Source organism: Podarcis liolepis (assembly GCF_965112155.1).
Source record: "Podarcis liolepis genome assembly, chromosome: 8".
In the NCBI taxonomy this organism is placed as follows: Eukaryota; Metazoa; Chordata; class Lepidosauria; order Squamata; family Lacertidae; genus Podarcis; species Podarcis liolepis.
Genome location: NC_139560.1, coordinates 18,975,420 through 19,001,764, shown reverse-complemented (window position 1 = coordinate 19,001,764; position 26,345 = coordinate 18,975,420). Strand labels below are relative to the sequence as shown.

General features: G+C 39.6%; 1 protein-coding gene across 5 annotated transcripts in view; it reads right to left on the bottom strand.

The window, feature by feature from the left end:
• The window catches only part of CSMD3 (CUB and Sushi multiple domains 3), a 591,548-nt gene that overhangs the window by 105,647 nt on the left and 459,556 nt on the right, over positions 1–26,345 (bottom strand). For all 5 annotated transcript variants that reach the window (XM_083516438.1, XM_083516434.1, XM_083516435.1 and 2 more), the window contains 6 exons: positions 15,342–15,455; positions 14,445–14,540; positions 13,107–13,310; positions 9,065–9,189; positions 6,678–6,774; positions 3,775–3,879 (listed from right to left, as the gene is read on the bottom strand). In XM_083516438.1, coding sequence (XP_083372564.1) covers positions 3,775–3,879; positions 6,678–6,774; positions 9,065–9,189; positions 13,107–13,310; positions 14,445–14,540; positions 15,342–15,455 — 741 coding nt within the window. The remainder of the gene's footprint in view (positions 1–3,774; positions 3,880–6,677; positions 6,775–9,064; positions 9,190–13,106; positions 13,311–14,444; positions 14,541–15,341; positions 15,456–26,345) is intronic.

Sequence of the window (26,345 nt, the reverse complement as noted above, 5' to 3'; positions counted from 1 at the left end):
ATTTTCTAAGTGCTCATAGACTGACTGTTTAATTTTCAATTCTCGGACTTTTCCTGGTATCAACATCAAGCTCACCAGTCTGTAGTTGCCTGGGTCTCTCTCCCCCTCCCCTTTTTTTGAAGATGAGGAAACATTTTCCCATCTCCAGTCTGCAGGAACCTCACTATTTCTCCAAGAATTCTCAAAGTCTATAGACAAAGATTACATAGTGCTGAGTTATGTCTGCTTTTTTCACCTGCTCTCCTTTTCTGAAGTTAATTGTTCACAAATACCCTTTTAATTATTAATATAGCCTTTTAAAATGAGTAATCCCAAATGAAACTGGAGGAAAGCACAGTTAGGCTACATATTTCTTTAAGCAATTGCTTACTCTTCCATTTTTTGAGTCATTATCTCTATCTATATGGATTTTTTTTGTCAGTTACTGATTGTTAAAGTGACAGATATTTTCTAGTTTGTAGCGCACACACAGAATTCATATACATTTTTGTCTGAATAGATAATCAGAAGAGCACATAGTAGATACAGGGATATTAATATAATTGAGCACCCAATAAATCTCAGAATACTATCCTGCTATTCCAATTCTCCACCTGTAACCAATTAATTAAAAAGACAAAAAGCTACAGGAAGCTGACGAAGAAATAAATGTGCCAACCCCCCACCCCACATGTTTCAGAGAAAAATCTACAAATCAGGTCATCTTGGACAGCAACATTTATGACATACCATAATGTTAGAGAGTTCCTTAAAATCTTTCTTGAATTCGCTTGTATAAAATTGACTCCATGTATTATAAGAAGACTCTTGCAATACCATAATGTGGGAGATTGTGGTTGTCATGATCAGGCTTAGTGCATGATTACATATATGTATATATGTTTACATACTTCCCCCCAAAAACCCCAAGTGGTTTATCATTCTTCATTGTCTAAAGGCTTTTTATTGTCATTTAAAGGTAAAGGTAAAGGGGCCCCTGAACATTAGGTCCAGTCGCGGACGACTCTGGGGTTGCGGCGCTCATCTTGCTTTATTGGCCGAGGGAGCTGGTGTACAGCTTCTGGGTCATGTGGCCAGCATGACTAAGCTGCTTCTGGCAAAACCAGAGCAGCGCACGGAAATGCTGTTTACCTTCCCGTCAGAGCGGTACCTATTTATCTACTTGCACTTTGACGTGCTTTCGAACTGTAGGTTGGCAGGAGCAGGGACCGAGCAATGGGAGCTCACCCCGTTGCAGGGATTCGAACCACCGACCTTCTGATCAGCAAGCCTTAGGCTCTGTGGTTTAACCCACAGCGCCACCCACGTCCCTTTTATTGTCATTTACCATGAAAATAATCACCTTGCCATGGAAGACCTTGTTTTATAGAAATTCATTCTATAAATTGTCTTGGCCAGGATCTATCATCTTTAATTTGAGCGTGTATCTGCAGTTCAGCTTCTGGTATTTTGGTTTAAGTACTGGAGGTTCCCATAAAGATGGAGCTTGAGGCTTCCGCCCTGGATTATCTCTGAAATCACCTGACACATACTCACAGGATCACTAGCTAAATGTCTCTCGATATTCTCCATCCCCATTCCCTGGAAAGGAGAATATATGGCCCTTAGAATGTTGAGAGACTGAAACTTCTATCAGTCTTTAGCATTTACCATGCTGGCTAGGGCTGATGGAAGTCTGGACTCCAACAGCAACTTGAAGGGCAGGTTTCCCATCTCTGTTCTACTCCTTTACTTCCTAATCAGATCTCATGTATCAGCTGACTGTCCGTGTCTTTCCTAAGGAGGTAGCCTTATACCAGATCTATCTAGCTCTACACTGATCAAGGTGTTAGGCAGAGTTCCTTCACATCACCTGCCATCTGATTTTGTTTAACTGGAGATGCTATGGATTGAATATGCAACGCAACTGCTCTAGTGCTGAGCTGTGGTCTTCCACCATATTGTGTTCTAAAGCAACAGTTTTGGCTTTGTCCACAGTTGTGACAAAGATGGAATCAGTCTGTGAAATGTGCAGAGGAGTGAAATTGTTTCCATTCTATTTACTATCAATTGTTCAGCTGTCAATCACAGGTATGCAAATGAGTACTCTAGGCACCTACAAGATATATTCCAGGTGCAATGACTGGAACAGTTACTGAGATCAATACATAATGGTGACAACTCCCTGAAATCTCAACACTCTTTTCCTCTCCTCCTAGCTTTAAAACAACCAATTACTCTGATATCTTTGGAAACACGACAGCAAGGCAGTAAAATGCAAGGTGGAAGAAGAGGATTACATGACAGCTGATGAAACAAATACAAATACACATCTCTATCATGACTACTGCTATCGAACATCCAAAATTCAACACTTTCTGGTCACATTGCAAAATGGTTGAGGAATAAACAGGCAGTAAACAAAAACCAGTCAGATATACTGATAACAACACTTCAGTTTGTGGCTCTGGTCTTCCTGAATTTATTTACTTATTTTTTAAAAGATACAAAAACTTTTACATCGACTTCCAAAGAACCTGAAACATGTCATCTAACACTTTCTTCCATCTATATTTCCCCACTACCATCCTTCTAAAAGCTGAGAAAGGTGGTAAGTCCTAACAGGACTGAGGTCAAAATGGTACTTCTGAGAAACAATAGGGAAGTGTCAGCATGCTTGAGGCAACCCCGAGGTTCACAGTAGTAGAAATATTCTGTTAAAACCTAAGACAGCAATCCCGCAAAAACATCCCAATGAAGTTCCAGCACAGTGGTGAACCTTGGTGTTCAAATTTCAGTGGTGTCCTAGGTGATGCCAAAATCTGGCACCTCTTCACCTTCCATTGGTGGTGGAACTGGTCTGGTGCCCCAGAAGCTACACCAAGTGCACCCTCTAGAGCCACCTCTGTTCAGCATGTTCAGTAGAGACAAAATGAAGACTGACATTTGGAAAGGAAAGAAATGGAATTCGTGGTGGGTGTTGGGAATCAAGCCTTTATCAGGAGAAACTGGCCACTCTCCAGGCACCCGGCTTGATCTCCTGTTGACCTCCCTGTCTGCATTCCCCGGCAGGATACAGGCTAGGTCGCGATAGGCGATCCTTCTCAGCGTGAGAAGAACACACCCCCTCTTTCCTGCCCCCCCCCTGGGCAGGGGAAAGAGATAGACAGAAACGTATTTACATGCCTTTATTTCTGTCTTTGCAGCGTTACAAGAAACACGACTGCTCTCTTCAAACTCCAACAGCCGAGAGACAAACTCCTCCTGTACTTCCTGTACAGCTCATATTACACTCTGAGCTAATTCCGGTGCTTCGCACTGTGAATAGACTGTCCCTCTGTTTCCCACGGAACAGTCCCAACATTCCCATTATGTTTTGCTTTCAAGCTACCAGCTCGCGGCCGCATTGCTTCTATATCGTAACAGTGGGCGAGGGGATGCCCTTTTGATTCTCCCATTTTGATCACTAATCCAGTTCCGTAGTTGCAATCTGTTATAGGACAATTCCAAAGTAACCACAGATCTACAATGTTTTATAGGGGAATAATCTTTAAATTGTTGACAGAATTCTATTTGCAAGAGGTCATTCCACTTTAAAGGCTGAATAACATTATTTGTGGCAGCAAGAGGAGCACAGGGTAAGCCAGAAATAATGACAGTAATAATTCTTTAAAAGGCAAATTGACACCCAATCCTGTTATGCTAGCTTTGTCAACTAGATCAAGACCTGAATGGTTTGTGTCTCCAAAACTATCCTGGCTTACACAAGCGTAACATATATCATATGTACATTACCTGTATACTCCAAATGGAATCCAGCAGCCGACACACTAATATCTGACTGAAAGTTTAGGTACAAGTTGTTGGATGTACTGTTGAGAAGTGGAGGTATTGTAGTTCCTGGGGGAAATGAAAATAGAAGAATATCATGTTAGTACTGTGAGTAATACAGCTTTTACACTCCTTGGATTTTGTCTTGAAATGTATGAAATCTTGCATGCACACACAAAATTCAAACATTCTCCAGTTTGTAGAATGACTCCATCTTACCACTATAAGGTAACAGTAAAATCACAGAATCATAGAATTGTGCAATCTTTTGCCCAATGTGCGGTTCAAATCCACGACCCTGATATTAAGAGTCTCACGCTCCACCGACTGAGTTATCTCAACATGATTGGTTAACTCTATTGTATCTTCTGAAATTTTGCTAGAATTACAAAAAAAAATATAGTGGCAAGAGTGTTTGGCAATGGTTCAGGGCAAGCATCCGATTTCAGCAGCTCCCTTGCAAAAGGCTGCCAGTGGACCACTGGTACATATGCCATGTCCAACAATGCAGCTGCCCAGCATTTTTTCTTTGTCTTCCACTACTCCTGCTACAGCAGCAGCAGCAGCAACTGCACCACTCACCAGACCCTGTCAAATCTATACCAGAACCTGTCAAATCTATAGCCCTACAGGCCAGGGCTTTGCATTTTAGGTACATTAAGATACTGGTGCTGGAGGAGACCCTTGAGAGTCCCATGGGCTGCAAGAAGATCAGCCCTATCCATTCTGAAGGATATCAGCCCCGAGTGCTCACTGGAAGGACAGATCCTGAAGCTGAGACTCCAATACTTTGGCCACCTCATGAGAAGAGAAGACTCCCTGGAAAAGACCCTGATGTTGGGAAAGATGGAGGGCACAAGGAGAAGGGGACGACAGAGGACGAGATGGTTGGACAGTGTTCTTGAAGCTACCAACATGAATTTGACCAAACTGCGGGAGGCAGTGGAAGACAGAGTGCCTGGCATGCTCTGGTCCATGGGGTCACGAAGAGCCGGACACGACTAAACAACTAAACAACAACAATATACTGGATAACCACTACTGTCTGAAGCTGAACTTGGCTCCCATTCAAAAGTGGCACTGTCGCCCACCATAGCTAAAATGGCCATATGAGATCCCAAGCAGAGAGGGTCATGAGTGTTGGCACAGTCAGGTAAGAAAGTGAGGGGGAAGGAGAAATTTAGAGCCATAAATTATTTCTCTTGCATGGCACTGGAACTCAGCTTCAAGTCCTATTTCTACTTCACACTCACTTTAATATCTGCCTGTACTAGAACAGGAAATATGGGTTGTGGTTATGCTTGAGCAAGAATGGAAAAAAGGGAACAAGCAGAGCAAAGGTCAGAGGTACTCGGCACAAGCCCACATTCTAGGGAAGCACACATACCATAAATGAAAAATGGGAAGTTAACATCTAGGGACATGAGTCACAGACAGCACATGTGGAGGACATTTGGGTGTACACATGGTCAGAGGCCATCATGAAAGAAAGAGAAAGGAGTGAAGAGACAAACAACTGTATAAAATGGAATAGAGACATGTCAGGACACAGCTGTTAACTCTCTTTGACTGTTCCCCTGCCTCTGAGTTATGAGCTGGAGAGTATGGGATCCTGGGCCGACCGATCATCATTGCCACCTTTAATCACTACTACCCTGAGAATGTAAGAAGTGTTTTCTCTTCTTTATATGCTTGTGTGAAATTTTGTGCATGTATCCTTCAAATAAAACTCTTGGTGATGGATGATAACCTCATTTGTTCTGTTCGCATCATAAGCCTAGCAGCTGACCAAAAGCTGCACAGACCAGGTAAAAAGCGACAGGGAAGTTATGTAGGACCCTCTAGGCTAAAAGTCTGGTACCAAATTTAAAAATTCCTAAAATTAAATTCCCAGAGGGGCTTTTTTAGTTCCTGGGACTCTCCACCAGTGCCCACACTAGCTGACCACTGATGATGGGCCTGAGTTAGCGGGAGAAAAACAAATAAGACTGGGTATTAGTAAAGCAGAAAAAGGCTAGAGTATTGAAAATTCAGAAAGGCTACATATTCCAGAGGACATTACCGGTAAATACTGTTGAGAGTTTGAACAGTATGCTATTTATTATAGTATATCAAAGGAGTGGCCGAACCATGACTGGAACACTTCAGTAATCCAAGCTGTTCAACCAGGCATCACATTTAAAGCAGAGGCAATTCAGATCAAGCAAGAGATATGATCTTATGCCTTCCATCTACACCAGAGGACTAAGGAAGTCCTGAAGGGAAAATAGATGATGAAACAACAGCTCGATCAACTGAACAAGCCAAAGAAATAGGTTTTTAGGGTTCCTGGGCTAGTTTGGAAGAGGAAAGGAATGAGAATAATGATATAGCTAGTAATGGGGCAAGGAAGAGGAGGATGCATTGGTGACTATGGTTTTGTGTGCAGAAAAATCTTAGATTTAGACACTTCAGTGGATCCTGGATATTGTGTTATTTGTATTCAACTTCCATCCAGGTTGTGTAGTACAAAATCCATTAAGAGCCAATTGTTTTTTGAAGTCTAGTATTGGTAAACAGGATCTGCTCTAGACGACAAATATTGGAAATATAATTCACACCACCCTGCACTCACAATATATGTGATGTGTAGCAGCAAATGGCAATACAATATGTTTTAATGCAGACATCAATATATGGTAGCACCGGGTAATGAAACCCCAGAAATCTGGCATGCAGCTTTGAATCTCTAACTCGTTCCAAAAGATGTATTATGTATTACATGAACCCAATTCCATATCTTTATAGCTGGCATCTTCAGAAGTGGCACAGGTTGATTGTTTATCATAAAAGGGAGTACCAGAAATGTAGTCATTCTTTCCATTCACCTGAATAGCTTCCAAGCCTCGGAGCATTATTATCAGCACCATCATAAAAATCCAAAGAGTCCCAGTTATGCTCAGTTGCAAAACTTATAACCTGTACCTATGAAGAAGAAAAAGTTAATGGCAAAATTATGAGAGAATTCCAAATTCTACAATTTCCCCAGATTCATAACTATCATAAAAAGTATATTTTGAGCAGCTATACTTTTTGCAAGTTGTGAAGGCTTGCAATGAAAACTGGGTTCAACTAGGCATGCAAGGAAAGTACCTCGTATAACATCTAATACTGTCCTCAGTTATCTCCATTTCTTCTGACATTGTAACATCCACCTGTTCCACAAAGTACTGGTATTTGTGCTTGCTGACAGAAGTTAGCAATGCTTACCTAATAATGGTGGACACCCAGAAAGTTTTGCCCTGCGTGAAAGGAGAGCTAGATATATGGTAACAATGAGATTTCCAACCACATGTTCACTGCCAATAAATAAAGTTGGGACAAATGTATGAGTGAAGTAGTGGGAAGAAGGGGTGCTTCAGTCATCCCTTGTTCAGATATTTTTCCATATCAACCACTGTCCATGGACACTTTCACCACTAGACTAGATGACATGTCTGGAACCACCAGGAAAAGAAGAGTGGAAAAAAGGCAACGAGGAAGGTTAAACCATCCTCCTTTTGCACTCCAAATGCTCTCCTATTACCAATTTGCACATCAATGGCAAACATGATTTGGAATCCTCTCTTCCTTGCTGAATGTCTGCTTCTACCAGGAGTGATGAAATTGGGCCAAGTCTCAGTAGGTAATAAACATAAAATAATAGAAACAACTTCAAATAATGGTTACACACACCCCTGGACTCTATATGCTTTTTCTATATAATTTTTGCATACAATTAGCCAGGCTTTTAAAAACAAAACAAAATGCAACAATGCACAAGCAACCAGGACATATGTGGTCATTCAACGCTTGAGCTGGTTCAGCATGGGCAAACTGGGCCTACACTACCAAATTATTTGTAGAAATCCATTTTGAAAAGATTCCTCCTCCATTCTTACAACTAACAGACACCATAAAGGCCAACAAAGTTCTCTAAACTATGCTTATTTCTATATCCTGAGTTCTGGAATAAGGGGGGGAAATAGTGTTTCCAGTTAGTTGGGTATTTCTCACTGTTGACAAACTGGAAAAAAAATGTTAGCTTTCTGAAAATAGAGTGGGTGGGAGGGTTTGTCAGATCTTCATATAACTTAATTACATAGAGATTCTGCTGTGTGAAATATACTGCATAAAGGAGCTGAGGATGGTCACCTCCAATTCTAAATATGAAACTGCATTATAATGAATCATGCTATTGGCTCATCTGATCTGGTACTATAATGGCAAATTCATTGTGCAAATTCACTGAAACAAACAATGTAGTTTATTGTACAAAACTCACATATACATACATTAGTAATGAATATGACCTCCACTATTTTTAAGCAGAATTTGAACACGGTTTGGCATGGAGTCTACTAGTTTCAAATAGTCACTGTTGATTTTTGGATCCCTGTACCACACTTGAATCAGTGCCTGAATGAGCTTCTTCAGTCTACAGCACGGAGGCAACTTTTGCATGTAGCCCACAAATTCTCAATGGGATTTGCGTCCAGGGAATTCCCTGGCCAATCAAGTACCTGTATTTGCTACTCTGTCATTTCTTCACCACTTTCAATGTGTGACAGGGGGCTAGGTCCTGCTGCAATATCCCAGTACTGTCAGGATACCTCTTTCCCAGCTCTGGAATAACTATCTTTCATAGAACCTCAATATATTGTGGCGAGCGCATCATTCCTTCTATTGGCTGCAGGCTTCTGACAGCGTAATGATCAACTGACTTTTCATGTTTGTTTTGAGTACAGGATTATGAGTAAGATAGAAAACATGCTTTGTTTCAATTAATTTGCACAAGGCTGTAGGGTCACACAGTGAAAAAAAGGTCAGAAAAAAAGGTGCAGCCCTTACACTATTTGTAGAAGAGGTAATTTTACCACTTGTAGCTAGTAAACGAATGGAAGAGTTCAAGAGTGCTCCTCTGACCTCACCTCCATGCTGCCAGTTGGAGCCTGGAAGGTTTTGGATCGTGCAGCTAAAATGTCATTAGTTCCAGCACCTTAAATTACCTTTCATATATTATAGTTATAAAAACTGTTAAAATTTTAACCTTGATATACTAAAAGTAATATTTCTCAACAGGAATGTCTCTCACAGTAAATTGCTCCAGTAAAAAGGTTTATATCTATTGTGACAGTTGTTAATTGCCTGGTTTGGTTTGAACTCTTCATGCCCTCAGTTCTCCCAGAGATGAGAGCCTATACTGATATCAGAAGAAAATTCAATGCATTCTTACTTGAATTCCAGCTCCTTCAGGCACTGTGATCTTCCAAATACAATTCAGATTGTTGTCATAAGGCTCAGGATAGCCAGGAGACAAAATGGTCCCTTTGCGCTTAGTTAAAATTCCTCCACAGGGCACTGGAAACAAAGGCATAAAATGTGGGAAGAGGTTCCCCTATATTTCATTCATCACAGCAGGGATAGGTTATAACAGAACCTTACAGAATTACAAACATGATTGATCTGAACAGTTTTACAGTATGATCCTATAGTTCAAGATGGCCTCAGGAAAAGAAAACACAGCATTACACCCACCCATCCTGGCTTGGATGATATTGTAAGACTCTTAAACTGCTCTAACACATCTGATATATACACACAATGGCTGAATCCTGGCATTTACACTCAACAGGTATCATCCACTTCTGCTAAATAATACATTCTGTAGTCATTCAGGTTCTATATGTGGAATCAATGAGAGTACAATTAAGGAATGGTAAAATGTACTGTCTATTGCAAGGCAAGGCTCTCTCTGGAGTTAACAATGCAATCTTAACCACATCTACTCAGAAATTAGTCCTACTCGATGTTACAGGGCTTATTCATGGGGTTAGGGTTGCAGTGGACACTCTTGGAATGGGGGACATCCCCAAGGATCTGATACTGCTTGCTAAGGAGAAGTAAGTATGTTTGAAAGATCAGCTGTTCATTACAGTCACCTTGCTACTTAGAAAGGTGTACTGAATCCCTGAGACAACTCTCTGCCTTGGGAGAGTGTAGTCTACAGCCCTATAAAAGTTCAGTCTAAAGGATGAAGGAGCAGAAACACCAAGGGGAGCAGACTTGAAGAAGGGCTTGTCTCTTCCCCAAGCTGCCTCCCCATTTGGAACACCTAGCTGAGAGAAGCCAATCATTATCTGAGAGGAAATGAATCAATCAGTCCATATTTTATTTATTTACATAATCTATATGCCACATTGTCATTATAAATTTATGTTCTCAGGTTGTCTAAGCAGACTCGTAAGGAAAAAAGAAGTACAACTTTTATTGATCCACTAAAAAGCTGGTAATTTTGAGAAATAAGAATGGATGTTGTTGCCGATATTATTTTCTTTGTAAATAAAATCCATGACTCAGAAATCCTAGTGAATCATTAGTGTACTTCTCCAAGTCAACAACAACAATATCAATAATAATAATAATAATAATAATAATAATAATAATAATAATAATAATAATGTATGACCATCTTTCAGGGATTTTTTAGCTGTAATTCCTGCATTTGGGGGGGGGCGGGGAGGTTGGACTAGATGATCCTTAGAATTCTATGAAAGCATATTAATTTCCCTTACAAAACCTGGAACCATTGTGTCCCCATCTGAGAGCTCCAAGTCCTAGCATCCTTTAATAAACTGCGTATTTATTTGGGGAGGGAAGTTCTGTGGATATGCTTTAAAAGCACAGTGTGGATCTGCCCTCACTTAATATAGTTTAATACATGGACTTACAGCACAGCCCTAAGCATGTCTACTCAGAAGTAAGGCCTGCTGAGTTCAATGTGACTTAGACCCAGTTTTGCTTGTATAGGTTCACAGCCTTAATATGATCTACAGCATGGAATACAGAATAGCACTCAGATTAGCTAGGGCATTTTATTTTAACAGATTAGGCCTGGGAAATTTTGACCTTTCTTGTTCAGCTTTGAACCCATTTATGATGCAGGTTTCAGTCTGAGAATTCAGTCTGAGATTAAAAGGCAGTGGGGCCTGGATCTAGGTCAAAAAGGGCTTCTTAGAGATGTAATGAGCCCCCAGGACTTAAATAAAATATAGCCTATTTTTTTCTGTCGCAAAGCAGCTCCATTTTTTAAAAAAGCCAACTTTGCTGGAGTCCAATGTACTTTTGTCAAAATAAAAAAAGAGCCCACATTTGTGTAACACACAAAATAAATAATGACAGTAATAACAGACATAAACAGAAAGAACTCATAAGGGCACCACACTGATATTTGATGCTAAACATGAATGATACTTGCGGTCAAGAAACTAGACATTCTAATATAACCACATTAGACTGTCATCTAAATACAGATATTCTGCTGGTATTATAATGGCTTGGAGAAATGATTGATGAGAAGTTTTATCAGTACCATTAGCAGCTCATGCATCACTCCGGTGGAACAACATTATCAAGTCCTTGAGCTCATTTCATTAGATACAAAAATGAGGACTTGAAGAATATGTAGAAGAAGGAAACTTATCTGAGTAATGAATGTAGGAGCTACATTTTGTAGTGCATATAACTGATAGAATCTGTCAGGGACTACATGAATAAACTAAAGGTCAGTGTCACTTAAACAGTTTAAATAATTACTGGTAAAAGCAGGAGAAGACAGAATGACTGATAGCTGATATCTGTAAGGAAACATTGAGGCAGTTGCTACAGAGCTACGGCAATTTAAAATGGTCATGGCTAGCATTTCAATTATTAACCTGATTTTCTTCAGAGCAGTTTTAAGCTCATGCATATTTATGACCTAGATTAGAAGAGTGATGTGCACTAATGAAGAGCAACTACCTTCCTTGGGTCAAATTAACTTTTGTAATTTATTTTATTTATTCAATTTATAAACCATCCTATAACAATCGTTCTGTGGGCAGCATGTAAGTAAAATTGGCTCCAAGATTAAAATCGCATTGTCATTTTTAAAAATCCTGCAAAAACACAAACAAGACAAACGTCTTTAAAACAGAGACCAAGATATTAAACAACACAGCCCTAAAGAATTAAAGCAAGGGAAAGAAATGCAAAAACAAAACAAACACCATAGGGCTAAAAATAATATCAGGGCACTGCATAATAAAGCTGATGCAGATGTTTTGGACTACAATTCCCATCAGACCCATCAAGCAGGTTGGCTGAGGCTGATGGGAGTTGTGGTCCAAAACATTTGGAGCAACCAAGTTGGTAAAGAGTAGAACATCTGGAAAACTGAAATGGTGTTTGATGCTGAAAAGACATGTAGGTTTTTAAATGACCTGGTGGCCCTCCTTGGGGATGGTCTTCCACAACAGAGATGCTACTGTTGGAAGGTCTCTTTCTTTTGTAGCCAGCCATTGTGTTTAATTTGATTAAGGCACCTGAAGAGTACCTCAGCCAATGATATCAACACATGAGTAGGTACAGATACTAAGGTCTTATAGGATGGGTTTAAATTTTAAAAATACTAAAACCAGCCTTTGAGATCATAAAAACCCTTATGTAAGACCCTCCCTCCTCCCTATTGATTATCTGGTTATTTTTTTTAAAAAAATAAATCAGCTAAGAAGAATTGTCATCATGAAGAAACAAAGCAAACTTTCAAATGTTGCATACTCATAAAAAGAAGAGTGTAAACAGGTCAAAGCAGCTTAAGACAGAATACAAGAGCCATGGTATGAGCCATGGTACAGGAATGTAGAACGAATTCGGTCTCCTAGTCTTAGAAGTGATGATGGAAGGAACACAGTAGCAGGGTTGGGCAGTCAATATCTTAGGTATGGAGTCTCTGAAGCAGAGTTTTGAGTACACTGGGAGCTGCAGGATCGAAGGGAAGTCCTGCTGTGTGCAGAGCAGCCCACTTCCCTTGTGCATTGACACCATTAGATGTAACCCAGCAAAATCTTGGAAAATGTAAGTGCCATAGATAGGAATAATAGAGCAAAGGGGTAAGCAAGTGTGTGGGTTGAACGCACTATTTAGTGGAATTGCAACGTTTCCCTGGAAATGTGTAAAAATGAGGTGACATTTTCAGAGTCCTGTGAGTTTAGTGATTCTGTGTAAACGGTATTTTCTAACGTAAGGGAGAAAAAATATTAACATCTACAGAAAAGAAAGGGTGGGATTCCTGGTTCTCTTTAGTGATAACTTGGTATACCGGTAATTCTGCATATAACAGAAGGCCAGTAAGGCAATTGTGCTGGCAACAGTACAGGAACAAATGTGTCAGTACTTGATACAATACTTCATTAGACAGTAAATAGACCTTTACAAAAATACAACTTTTAACTACTCACCAACACATGTAGGAAGGGAATCATTCCACTGCGCCAACGCATTGGGCACTGTGTCACATCTAATTGCTATTGATCCATAGAGTATGTAACCTGGATTACACTCAAAAAGAACCAATGAACCAACCGCAAACTCATTTCCAATTCTTTTCCCAAATCGTGGCTCCGGCACCGAACTGCACTGGGTTGCACTTGTTCTTGGAACCGCTAGAAACCCACAAGAAATGGCATGTACTGATTCATAATGCAAAAATATTTTTTTAGCCTGCGCAAACATTTAAAATACATTTAAAATTAGGGCTTTTTAAAAATCACTTTGATGCAGTTCCTGATTGAGTGTATATATCTATTTTATCTTATATAACAAGGCCTATACTTATAAACGTTAAGTAAAACAACAGTTCTGATTAGATAAAAGAGCTGTCCCTACGAGCCCTTTGAAAAATCATGCTGGGACTGTACTGTACATTAGTTGGATAAAAAACAAACAAACTGTGATGCATTATTGAACTAATATATGAAGTTCATATTGTTGTGATGGATAGATATTTAAATGTATTGGCTATGGTTTTATGAATATATGATCTGTTTGTCAGATCAGTATTCAAATTTTATAAAAGACTGAATTACAGTAGCAAATGTTGACGCACAGTCATTTTAAGTGCCTGAACCATAACATGGTAAATAAAGTAAATGAAGTGAAATGACTTAATAATTAATAGCAAAATTGTTGATTTAGCTCAGGGTAATACAGTGTCTAAATTCACAACGATACTGAAATATGTATTTGAGTGGCAGGCAAGGTTGAATCAGATAATAAGCAAAATGGAAAAAGGGAGTCTCCCAGTCTCACTTCAAGTTTGCAAATCCTTCATAGCTTTTCTACAGATTTAAGTTTCATGAATGGTTATTCTTCTTAAACATGCTAATAATAACCACAGGGATTCAAAATACATAAGGAAATATGATATATCCAGTGCTTTTTTCCTAAAAAAATGTTTGTGGGTACTCTCATTTTAATCACCATTTTATAGTTCAAATCGGGGGAAATAAATACAGTAAATGGACAAAAGTACAAAGATTCACAAAATGTTTAGGGGTATGCATACCACTGCATACCCCCAGAAAAAAGCAATAGCTATATCAGCCAGATAGTATTTTCCCTATCAATATTTTATACTTCTTAATCTCTGTTGTGTTGGATACAGTTTCAAACTGACTGGAGTTGGGGTTTTTAAAATGTGTGTGTGTTTTAAAGAAAGGTCTTAGAAATGAAAGGAAATGTGAAAGATTAGCACAAAGGTTTAAGTGAAGCATATTTGAAGCACTCATGTTTCATACCTTGATAAACAAAGTGAAATCCTTTAGCTGTTATGGGTCCAACTGAAGTAAACCGGATGGTAATCTGGTTCCCTGAGCTCAAGGGAAGGGATTCTCCTATTCAAGACAAAAAGCATTGTATCTCAGAAACAGGTTGGTGGTTTTTTTTGCCAATAATCCTAAAATACTGTTTGCATTACATGGCAAACATGTTATTTTAAATCCTAATCTCAGTTTTAGGGTCCTTTTGGGTCTAACTTGATATTGTGTCAGGTTCATATTGATTGACCTAGACATAAAGTATCACAGTTGATTAATTACATTTCGTAAGTTATTATCTTTTACAAGTGGCGTTTCGGAGAGGGGATATTTTGCTAGCACAAGCTATTCCTCTATTCATCTTTTTAGCAAAGATATCAGCGGCTTAAGCATGTATATCCAAGATTTTTCTCACTTCTGAGGAATGATTACATGTGGCTTGAATCATACAGAAACACCTCCTTTCAACTGATCTCATTGTAATTTATTTGTGTAAGAAAATATTTTGGAATTTTAAGAAGAAGAAGAAGAGTTTGGATTTGATATCCCGCCTTTCACTCCCCTTCAGGAGTCTCAAAGCGGCTAACATTCTCCTTTCCCTTCCTCCCCCACAACAAACACTCTGTGAGGTGAGTGGGGCTGAGAGACTTCAGAGAAGTGTGACTGGCCCAAGGTCACCCAGCAGCTGCAGGTGGAGGAGCAGAGACACGAACCCGGTTTCCCAGATTACGAGACTACCGCTCTTAACCACTACACCACACTGGTGACCACCCACATTAAGAAAAGAAAAATCAATATCAACCATCTATCCACTAGAATATCTGGCACAAATCTTTACTCAGCAAACAAGGAATGCATGGTTGTTCTATGGTGATATACCTGAATGAGATCCTGAAAGAGAAGATAATAAAGACGACTGTTGAGTTGGGCCATCATATACCTCAACCACGTCATGGAGTGATGTCTGGAAAAATACAAACTGGCCAAAAACCACTAAAAGAAAGATAAAAAGAAAAGTAGGAAATTAAATTGAAATAAAGTTATTGTTCATTTTTAATATCATGCATACAGCTAAGTGATACTCTGATAGCAGTTACCATTTTCATACAATATCCTAAGTGTAATGAACCATTGTTTCTTCTGATCCAGCTGTCATGTTGGCTCTGTTGGGCAGCTTCTTATATTGATAGAAGTCTGCAGATTCTATGGGAGCAGGCCAGCCAATCTGTAGGGAATGAGTCTATTGGAAAGGACCACAGAAGTGCATGCAGAGAGAAGGAGGGTGTCATCAAACCCTCAACTCTAACCATGACCACCAGATTCCTTTGGAGACAAAGATTCATTTGGAGGGCCTGACCTTTGCTGTTCTGCCCATCGAGAGCCAAATGTAAACAAGAAATACAAAAAAGTAAAGAAGAAAAGAAGTCTTTCATAGAAACATCTACCACCTCATGCCCTTAGCAAGTTGGATACAAAAGCATTAATTTATAGCTGATTAGTCTATTGGAAGTTTAATTAACTTCAGCGTGATTAATGTTTTCATCAAGACTGTGCATTTGGACCCTGAATCAATTTCCAAGCCCTCTTTTATCTTAAGAGTCTCATGATGAGAATGCAAGGGGTCAAACAGGAGGCGGCGGGAGAAGAAAAGAAAAAATATGTGAACCACTTTGCTAGCTCTGCTAGCACTGACTGGTTGGGAGAAACCCCAGAACAGATTTAGGGAGAATGCAGGGACACTAAAGTTTCCATCAGCAAAAGGAAACTTCTTGCCCCATTGCCCTTGAACTTGTGAGTTCAAGGACAAAACTGTAGCTTCCCAGCTAGTGACAGTCACCCTTGGACTCTGTAAAGGTAAAGGGTAAAGGGACCCCTGACCATTAGGTCCAGTCGTGGCTGACTCTGGGGTTGCAATGCTCATCTCGCTTTATTGGCCGAGGGAGCCGGCGTACAGCTTCCGGGTCATGTGGCCACCATGACTAAGCCGCTTCTGGCGAACCAGAGCACCACACAGAAAATCTGTTTACCTCCTATTTATCTACTTGCACTTTGACGTGCTTTTGAACTGCTAGGTGGGCAGGAGCTGGGACTGAGCAATGGGAGCTCACCCCATCACAGGGATTTGAACCGCCAAGCTTCTGATAGGCAAGTCCTAGGCTCTGTGGTTTAACCCACAGCGCCACCTGCGTCCCTTTGCCCTTGGACTCTGTACAGAGCAGCAAAAACCTAGATAGAATGCTTGTGCATACTCTTCAATTCTCGCATGTTCATTGAAGCCCCAATATGAAAGCTGAATAGGACTATTGATATCGGGTTTCTTTTTCTCTGCATTCTGTACATCTTCCTGCCCTGAACATCTGTTATTAGAATTTACATGCCCAGAATATCATTGCCTCAGGGGAAGCAAGCATCAAAGACCAGCTTTACTCACAAAGTAAATAAATGGTTGCTCTGATTTTTCTACACCTGTTATGATGAAAGTTTGATAAACGTTCCCTGAAGTTAGGTCCTATCCTGCAACAAGTGTTAATGCTTCCAAGCTACAACAAACAGCCTGAATTTCAAAAGTCTTTTGAATTTCATGGAGCTTTTGGAGGTGGGAGAGAAGTGTCAGTTCATGATCTTAGGATTCTGAAAACATAGTTCTATATTGGAAGCTGGTGTGAGCAGTTCACCATTTGGATAGACTTCTTGGGAATGTTCCTACACTGAGCAGGGAAGCCATCTCCCAGGACTGGAAAATCTAGTAGACACCAGAAATTCAGGGATGTTGATTTAATTAAAAAAGTCAAAAGTTCAGATTTTACAAATGAAGTGTGTGTGTGTGTGGTGGTGGTGGTGGGGAAATAGTTACAGAAAGAGTAATACCAAGAATGTTATTGGTCTCAGGACTCTTTTCTGTACTCTGAAGACATGTCAGGAGTTTGTCAAAGAAACACACACACACACAGAAAGAAAGAACAGCCTGAGGATGATTTTATAGCTTTGTCATAGCACGCCATTTCATTCCTGAACACTTAATTAAACGCTACATATAAGAAGAGAATTCTCTTGTATTATCCGTGCAAAGTCTATCCCACATGTTAATATTAATATTCAAGTGTAGCATATTAATTTCCATGTAGGTTCTACAGCTCTATATACTGGACTGTACTGAAGACAACATTTTTTTGTCTAGAGTGAAGACGAGAATCTTTAGAGCACAACATATTCCCTTTTTCTTAAAGGGTATCTTAAAGCTTGTAAGATTAATTATAGTGAATGATAGCTTTGGTAGGTCTCTAGTTGTTCTTTTTTTTACTACAAAGACCCTTCTTCATTGCTCTCCTATGAACCAACATAATTGTAGTCATACACATGCTTCTCCTTTTTTCTCTTTCCCCTTCAACAATATCTTGAATAACGAGAGCGGCATTATATTTACATTGCATTGTTTGATTCTCTGTTGGAATTGTTGTGGTTTCCAAGACAATTTCCTTTCCATTATTTCTCTATTTCATTCTTATAAATATTCTATTTTGCTTGATTGCTCTCAGCCACTCAGCAGATATTTTCATCAGTTGCTGTTACAAAGCTGAATGTGGGGGGAAATCAAATTGATGAGAATCTCCCTTCAGTTTCTAAAGAGAGTTACCCTTATAATTTGATAACCTTTTCGAGCTGTCATAAGGCTCCCACAAATGGTCTCACTGGCATCATGAGAATGTGGTTCGGCTGCTCTAGATTTCAAAATACATCAGATATAAAGAAGAAATGAATGGTGAAAATCTTCCCGGTCCACAGTAGAATGCTAATGAAGAAATCAGAAGAAGCATAGCACCTGATGATGCCTTCGGTTGTGGGGACAATGTTTTCTAGGAAATATGCTACTATATTATCACCAAGGGGGATTTTGATAGAGAATAGGAGGATGTGATAATATCAATGGTGCACAGTTAATTTTTTTGCAGGGGAACAGTTAGGGCCAGAGGCGCCAGCCTGCAAGGGTGATGGGGCGTGTGTGACATTGTGCAAGGAACGTTGTGATGTCCTGAAATCACACATGTGAGCATCGCGCCTCCCTCCCTAAGTCAGGCGGAAGCTTTCCGGGCTTTGGGAAGGAGGAACCAGACTTAGTACCATAATTCACTGTGAACATTTAGGGGACTAACTTAGTCCACTGACCACACGCCACCAGATAATATAGCCACATCCACAATAAACATTTAGAGCACTTGGGTACCCCAGATAATCCCTAGTCCAGCCTCATGGGAAGGAGAAATCCTCCCCCTCTTTTTTTCTTGTGACAGGTAGACGACGACGACGATGATGATGATAATAATAATAATTTATACTCCGCCCATCTGGCTGGGTTTCCCCAGCAAAATATTAAAATACAATAACAATAACAATAACAAGGCCTGCCTGTTCCCATGTATATTCAAACAAGTCCTGCTCCTTACTTTGACCACTGCCTTGCCCTCTCCTAAGTATGGAGGCAATTACTGTATCACATATTCTAACCTATCAGACACCAACACATGAAATAATGGGGGATGGGGGACGGGGAAGACACCATATATAAAACCATCTCGGCACTATAGATCCTCCAGCCTCCCCATTTTTATTCATTTTAGGAGAGACGATGAAAAATACTTGTTAAGACTTCTTAACGAAGTAACTTAAGATGATTTTTAATTATCAGAAAGGACTAAGTTGGATCTTATAGAATTGCAACATCAATTATTTGTCTCCACCACAAATAAGGACTTCTATCTCCACACTTTAGTATCACCCCCGGTTGCTCAGGTTAGTCCTTCCCAATATATATGAGCCATGAGGAATATATCACGTCACTGCATAGCCTGTTGATTGGTTACACTTTGCATACCAAATTCACTTCAAGGCCTCAATCTTCACAGGCTTGTATTGAATTGACCTGATGGATATGTTTGTTCATGAACACCCACAGAAACACCATTACTCTGGGAGAGATCTGTTGTTTTTCCCCCTAAGGCAAGCCTTATAAACTAAAGCAAACAACTTAGAATTCAATCTTTAGCTCAGCCTACAACCAGCACAAATCAAATATTTAAAATGCCCATGAACAATTCAAATTCATAAATGCCAGTGTGTGTGGAATTTATCTCAGAGCTTATTTATTTCGTTATTTAAATATTTATAAACCCACACTTCTGTAGGAAATATAGCAAAGTGTTGTACCACATAAATACATAATATAATAATAATAATGTCAGTAAAAACAATGAAATGTCATTCAAAAGTGTTGGTGTTTTTTTAAAAAATAGAAATAAAAAGGATGAATTCCAAAGGCCTATCTGAACAGCCCAGTTTTTAAAAGGCATATAAAAGAAAGCAGGGAAGACTCCCATGGGACTTCTATTGGCAAGGAGTCCCACAGGGTAGGGCTTGCCTCACTACATGCACAGTCTCTGGTATAGGGACATAGGGGACCACAAAAAGTGATCCATCAGAAGATCTCAGTTGTCATTTACTGTGCTGCAATGAAAACAACTTTTGTAATACCATATGTTAAAACTGGCACACAATATCTAAAGATCTTTTTACAATGCTTAAAGAACTCTATATGAAGTCAACAGATGCCACTCAGACTGATGCTACTGCAGATGTTATCTAGAAAGAAGCATTAGGAGTATATATATAATTATATTGCACTCTAGTTTATTCCCGCTTTCCCCTCACAGTCTTTTTTTTTTAAAAGCGCGTTACTCTTTTAGGCACATACAGTATTATGTATTTGCAGGAAACTGTGGAAACCATAGAATGTGTGAGTGTGGAGGGGGACTTATCCGAGATCACCCCAAAGACGTTTAATGTCTATTCATATCTTCACTGAGAACAACAACAACAAGAGAGTCAGGGAAAATTATGACTGCCATGATATTATTCTCCAAAGCTAAAACACACATTGAAATGAGCTCAGGTTTATTCACTGGGCATCCTTCTTTCCATAGCAGGTTGAAAAAACTCAAGAACACTATTTAGAGACAAGCACCTAACTATACTATATTTGCCTTTTGCTGCGTACTGGCATCTGCATGCTCAGTATGACAGAAATCGACTTGGCTGAGTGGACTTTGATGTCTTCAACAATTGGTGATTTAGAAGCAATTTAAGGCTCTCATACACACCCTTTACCTTGGAAAAACACAAGATAATGCAAAGCTCTTAAGCTGTCATCATTGCATACCTGTCTGAAAACAACATAGATGGGGAGGTAAATATTTTCTGAAATATATTTTTCTCCCCTCTTGGCTGGAATCCCAAAAACCTCTTCTCAGCCTATGAATTCCACTCAAGTAAATATTTATTGATTGTTCCCCATCAAGTCCTCAATGAGCAAGGGAAAAAAGTGGATTTTAGTCAGTGTGGCTGCCATTCAGGATTTGGAAATGCTCCTTTGGCTTCTCTAATAGGTAAGAAGCTTCAGGCACGCAGCACTTGCCTGAACTTAGTTTCCTTAGGAAGGATGTCACAGGAGGATTTTCATGCTTTAAAATATTCCACTTTAATTACAAAAATACAGTTGGGTCCAGAAGGAAACATAGCCTAAACATGCGAAGCCAAAGTCTACTGCTTCCATATCTGATGTGAGAGAGGAACAGCCAGCACACAAAAAATAATGTCTAACAGATCCCAAACTCAGTTCTATGTTTCTGGGAATTCCAGACTGATACAATTTTCTGGTGGGATTCAAATTCAGCAGATTCACAATTAAGGCTGATTTGGAGTTCTTGCACTAGAAACCCACTTCCTTTAAAGGTGGAGTGTTTTGCAATAGGGAAAGAATAACTACCTTATCTCTTTATGAGACTTGCCTGGTCTATAACAGAACAATCCTCTCCCCCAGTCACTGTGTTGCTCCCCTCATAGTTGAGTTGGGAACTAGAATCATAGAATCATAGAATCATAGAGTTGGAAGAGACCACAAGGGCCATCGAGTCCAACCCCCTGCCAAGCAGGAAACACCATCAGAGCACTCCTGACATATGGTTGTCAAGCCTCTGCTTAAAGACCTCCAGAGAAGGAGACTCCACCACACTCCTTGGCAGCAAATTCCACTGTCGAACTAGTTGGAGTCTTAGTCTTGTCTGGGTAGCAAGTCCTAGCTGATGTGTTGAGTTGCTGTTTTGATATTCATAAATCAATAAAAATATTAATATTATCCTAATCTGAGGTACTATTTCTGGGTTAGCGGAGTCTGTAACCTGAAGCGTATGTAACCTGAAGCGTATGTAACCTGAGGTACCACTGTATTTGCAGTCTAATCTCCTTGCAAACAAACCAGGATAAATGCTCAATAAACAGATCATCTGGAAGCCTTCTGCATCCCTAACCACTATATTGTTCTTTTCACACTTAGATTACAATATCTTTAGTTGAGGGGAAGGGGCAAAGGACTGCTACTGGCTGCCCTATTAAGGAAGTTGCTGCTATTTACAAAAAAGGACCAGATAATCAGTGACTAAATATTTGCATTCCATTCTGGATAGAGCCGAGTGGTTCTGCAGCCCACCTTTCTATCAGAGATTAATCTTCTGAAGGCATACTCTAATCCAGAAACAAGTCTCTGTCGATAAAGCCTCATAAACTTCATTTCATAAGCATGAGCTTTTCCAAAGCACTGTACACACTTTTTGTGTTGAATTTAAATCTGGGCCTCCAAAACAAAACAAGGTGAACTTACATGGCAGTACATCCCATTGAGTGTAGTGGGGCTTACTCTATATAAATATGCTTAGTCTTGCAGTATATAGCTGTGTGTACACAATACATTTCTTTATATCATTTCTTTCTTTCTTTTAAAAGAATATTATAATGCAGACTAGCTGCTCATGTCTGAAAATATCAGCCAGGGATTTGTAAATGCAAACTTCTCCACTAATGCTCAAGGCAAAATGAGCCTGCTCTGTGATCAAAAGTTCTTTATTTTTTCCTGCAAGAAGCAGAACAAGCATTAATGGAAAGAGGGTATTTTGTATTACAGTGTATGGAGTCAAGCTCAGTGGTGGAGTGTGTGATTTGATACAGTCTCAGATCCTCAGGCAAAGGATTTTTCAGGGCTGGAACAGAGTTCCCATTTTTGAGAGCTGCTGCCAGACAGATAGAATATAGTGGGCCTTATCTCTAACATCTTGGAGAACAGTGAAGTAGGGAGGACTATTTAATCAAATTTATCCCTGTAGAGGAGCAGAATTTTTCCATCTGTTCATCGGATGTAGGGATCACAATTAGCATTAACACCTTTTCTATTTTTCCCTAAGGTGGCAGCGGTTATTTTTGCTGGTGCTGCAAGTAGCAACTGTATTGGCAACCTGCCCACCATTTTGTATCTTTCACTGGCAATGGTGGCCACCACTAACCCAACAAAATGGCGGGTAACGTAAAAGTGGTGTATTTCCATGGCAGTGAGGGGGGGGGGGAATGTAACATTTCTCAGAGAAAAATGCATTCTGAGAAATTTCAGCTCAGCTCTGCTCTGCTCTGCTCTGCTGATCTCATGCTGTGCTGTTAATCTGCTGTTTTAGGAGTGCTATATTTTCTGCCACCACCTTTGTATGTTTGTAAATAAACCCAGTATTACAAAATGCCATAAAACCACAGAAATCTCTCTTTCCAAAGGAACTTCATTCCAAAGGAAACCTGGAATTACTCACTATTTTTGGAAATAAGGAACTCAAAATAATATAACTGAGCCTAAGAGAAGGGTAATATTTGTTTGTAACTTCTATTGTCAAAATTTCTTGATTGTGATACAGCAGTTAAAATAGGTAAATGTTACAAGACCAGACTGCTAGAGGGTATCTAAAACATACTAAAACAGGGGTAGGCAACCTAAGGCCCGTGGGCCGGATGCGGCCCAATCGCCTTCTCAATCCGTCCCGTGGATGGTCCGGGAATCAGCCTGTTTTTACATGAATAGAATGTGTCCTTGAGGCATCAGGCATAAGCCTGCATTTTATTAATGTTTGATCAGGGCTTGTATATTAAAGAGAGGGCTTAGATTTTCAAATGTTTCATGCCAGGCAGACCAGCTGCTTAAGAAAACACTGGCAATGTTTTCCTCCTAGACAAGGGGCCCCCTTTTGATTGATAGCAGAAAACAATTCTCAAAGTCGTAAAAGCTGAAATTACAGACTGAGTAAGGACACTGACCCTACATGTTACAGAAGATAACAAAGGCAGAGATAAATATAATTAGGAATGAGTAAATAGTAAAATAATGCCAATGTGCCTCCCAGTAAAATGAGCCAGATCTTCTTTCTAAGGTTAAAGGCCAAATGGAGAAGCATCTAGCTGGCAGAAAGAGAGGCTTTTTGGGAAGTCTTTTTAAAGCATTTTTGGGAAGTCTTTTTAAAGCTGTTTCTTTCTTAAACTGAGAGAGTTTAAGGGCAATAAATGTTGGGAAGGGCTAATGGGAAAAGCAGCTGGCTGAAGCAGCTGGAGAAGGGGGGGATGTAAACTGAAGAGGCTTCTTTTGAAACTGCTTTTTTTACTGAGTTCCCTTTTCTACTTTACAAAGACCTTATTCCTTTTAAGAGGCTACCTGTGTTGTGTATTAAATATATTGTCTTAAATGTAATTATGCAAAGGATTTAAGAAATGCTAGATTTCATATAGTTGTAAGAGTTGTATTTTGAAATTAAGTCAGCCACCAGCCTAGCCCTCCTGCCAGACAAGAAGACGCCATCCAAGCTGTCCTGATATATTAGCTGTCAGACATTTGTTTGGAAACCTTCAAATGAAGGAGATCTTTCAATGTTGATGTGAAACTCAAGATCCTTGACATATGTTTAAGATAAAAATTTAAGATTAACCATTTGTTTTAGAAGGCAATAGGGCAAGGAGGGCAAGAGGTGAGCTGGTAATTAAGATTCCTTGTTGAGACACATGTAAGATATATTACTACTTATTTGTCATTTATAGATGTAACAATATATAGCTCTTTGTCCTCCATATAAGGACAGGAGGATATGGGTGTATCTTTTTGTGATTGGTTCTAGCAATCAGCCAATAGGAAATTCAACCAGGCTGATTGGACAGAGGCAGCCACAGGAGGAGCAAAGGGGGCTGGATTAAGGGAATATAAGTGCTGGCCATAATGGCAGGAGGGCAGGCCAGAGCTTGGTAACCATATACCACTGTGCCTCTCATTTATTTGTCTGACAAATAAATAATTATTTTAAATTCTCTATTGCTGCGTTGAATATTTCATTCCAGCTAAGCGTTAACCACAAGCAGGGTGCTACATCCTTTTATTTAAAATGCATCTCTGGGTTATTTGTGGGGCCTGCCTGGTGTTTTTACATGAGTAGAATGTGTGCTGTTATTTAAAATGCATCTCTGGGTTATTTGTGGGGCATAGGAATTTGTTCATTCTTTTTTTCAAAATATAGTCCGCCCCCCCCCCCACATGGTCTGAGGTACAGTGGAGCAGCCCACAGCTGAAAAAGGTTGCTGACCCCTGTACTAAAATAAAAGAGCTTGAAAAGCAGGGTATTTCAGTGAAGAACATTTTGAATTTGGCACCAGGAGTCATAGGTTGAAATTCCCTTCAGGCATGAAAACCACTAGGTAACGTTGGATTGTTATCTTTCAAGTTTAATTCACTTCTCAGAGTTCATATCAGAATCAAATGCAGACAGCTACAGTGTAAATATGCAACCTTTGATCCTTGAAACGTGGTGTGTGTGTGTGTATTCAAAATTTGGATCACAATCCTGTAGACTCAGAAAGATGTCCCAGGGGCTATAGTATTTTGAAGAACTCCCTCTTTGCAGTTGAAAAATTAGTTCCATACATACATGGGATCTTTATTACAGCCATAGAAATCTCCATTGCCGTCCCTCTTCTGCTATAGAGGGTTGTGGTGTTCATGGTATCTTTAGAAAGGGAGAATTGTATCTCATATAACATTTATAAATCCTGAAATAACTACCACACCGTCTATCTATAAAGGAAACATCATAGCCACACTAACAGCATGGTAACAGATGGTGATATTATCATATTGAAAAGATATGTACTCATAAGCCCACCATGTATTTTATATTTCTGTTCCAAGGGGGCAAGGGTGATTATACAAAGAAATTCCACAGGTTCTTGAAGAACCTGCCATCTAATCATCAGCTATATAAAAGAGCTAGACATGTTTTAGAGTTTAAAAAAGAAGAGAAAAGGATAAACCTGAAAGGCTCACGTACAAGCAAGGTGCAAGAATCTTTGTAGGCAACCTAAATTGCTTCTGTGCCTCTATGAAATAGGAATGCATTACCACAAGAATCCCCTTGCTCTCTTTTTTTGTCCACCCCAGAGGGCCAAAATGTCTAATCACCAGGAGTAGGAGAAGCCAAGTCTGTCCACATGTGCTCTGACCATTGTAATAATAGAAACATATGGTCATTATTTTGTTCTAATGAGAGAACATCTGGTCCAACATCAGGGAGCTTTTCTGTGCCATTTCATGCACATACACAGACAGCAGATTAACAAACCCTTCCTGGCAGGTTAATTTGAGCTGCAAAGATGCGTTCAAAATACTAGACTGCCACTGACATGTTCTACAAGCTTTGATTTTGCTGTTACCAGGTTTTCAAAACTAGGGGAGAAAAAACAGTTCTGTGACAGGATTTCCTCTGTAGTTCAGCTCTGACAAGTTTTGGTATTGTAAAATGTAGAAAACTATGGAAAAAAATAGAAAAATCTTAAAGTGGTATTAAATATACCATTGTATATTAGAGGACACCTAAATGATATTGTTTTATTTGCTGTATGATATTTTGGTGGGGTGGGAATAAACTTTTTAGGGTTATATGTGGGGATTTTCCCCTGTGAGTGAGGCTGGCAAGCAAGCAAGAGTTT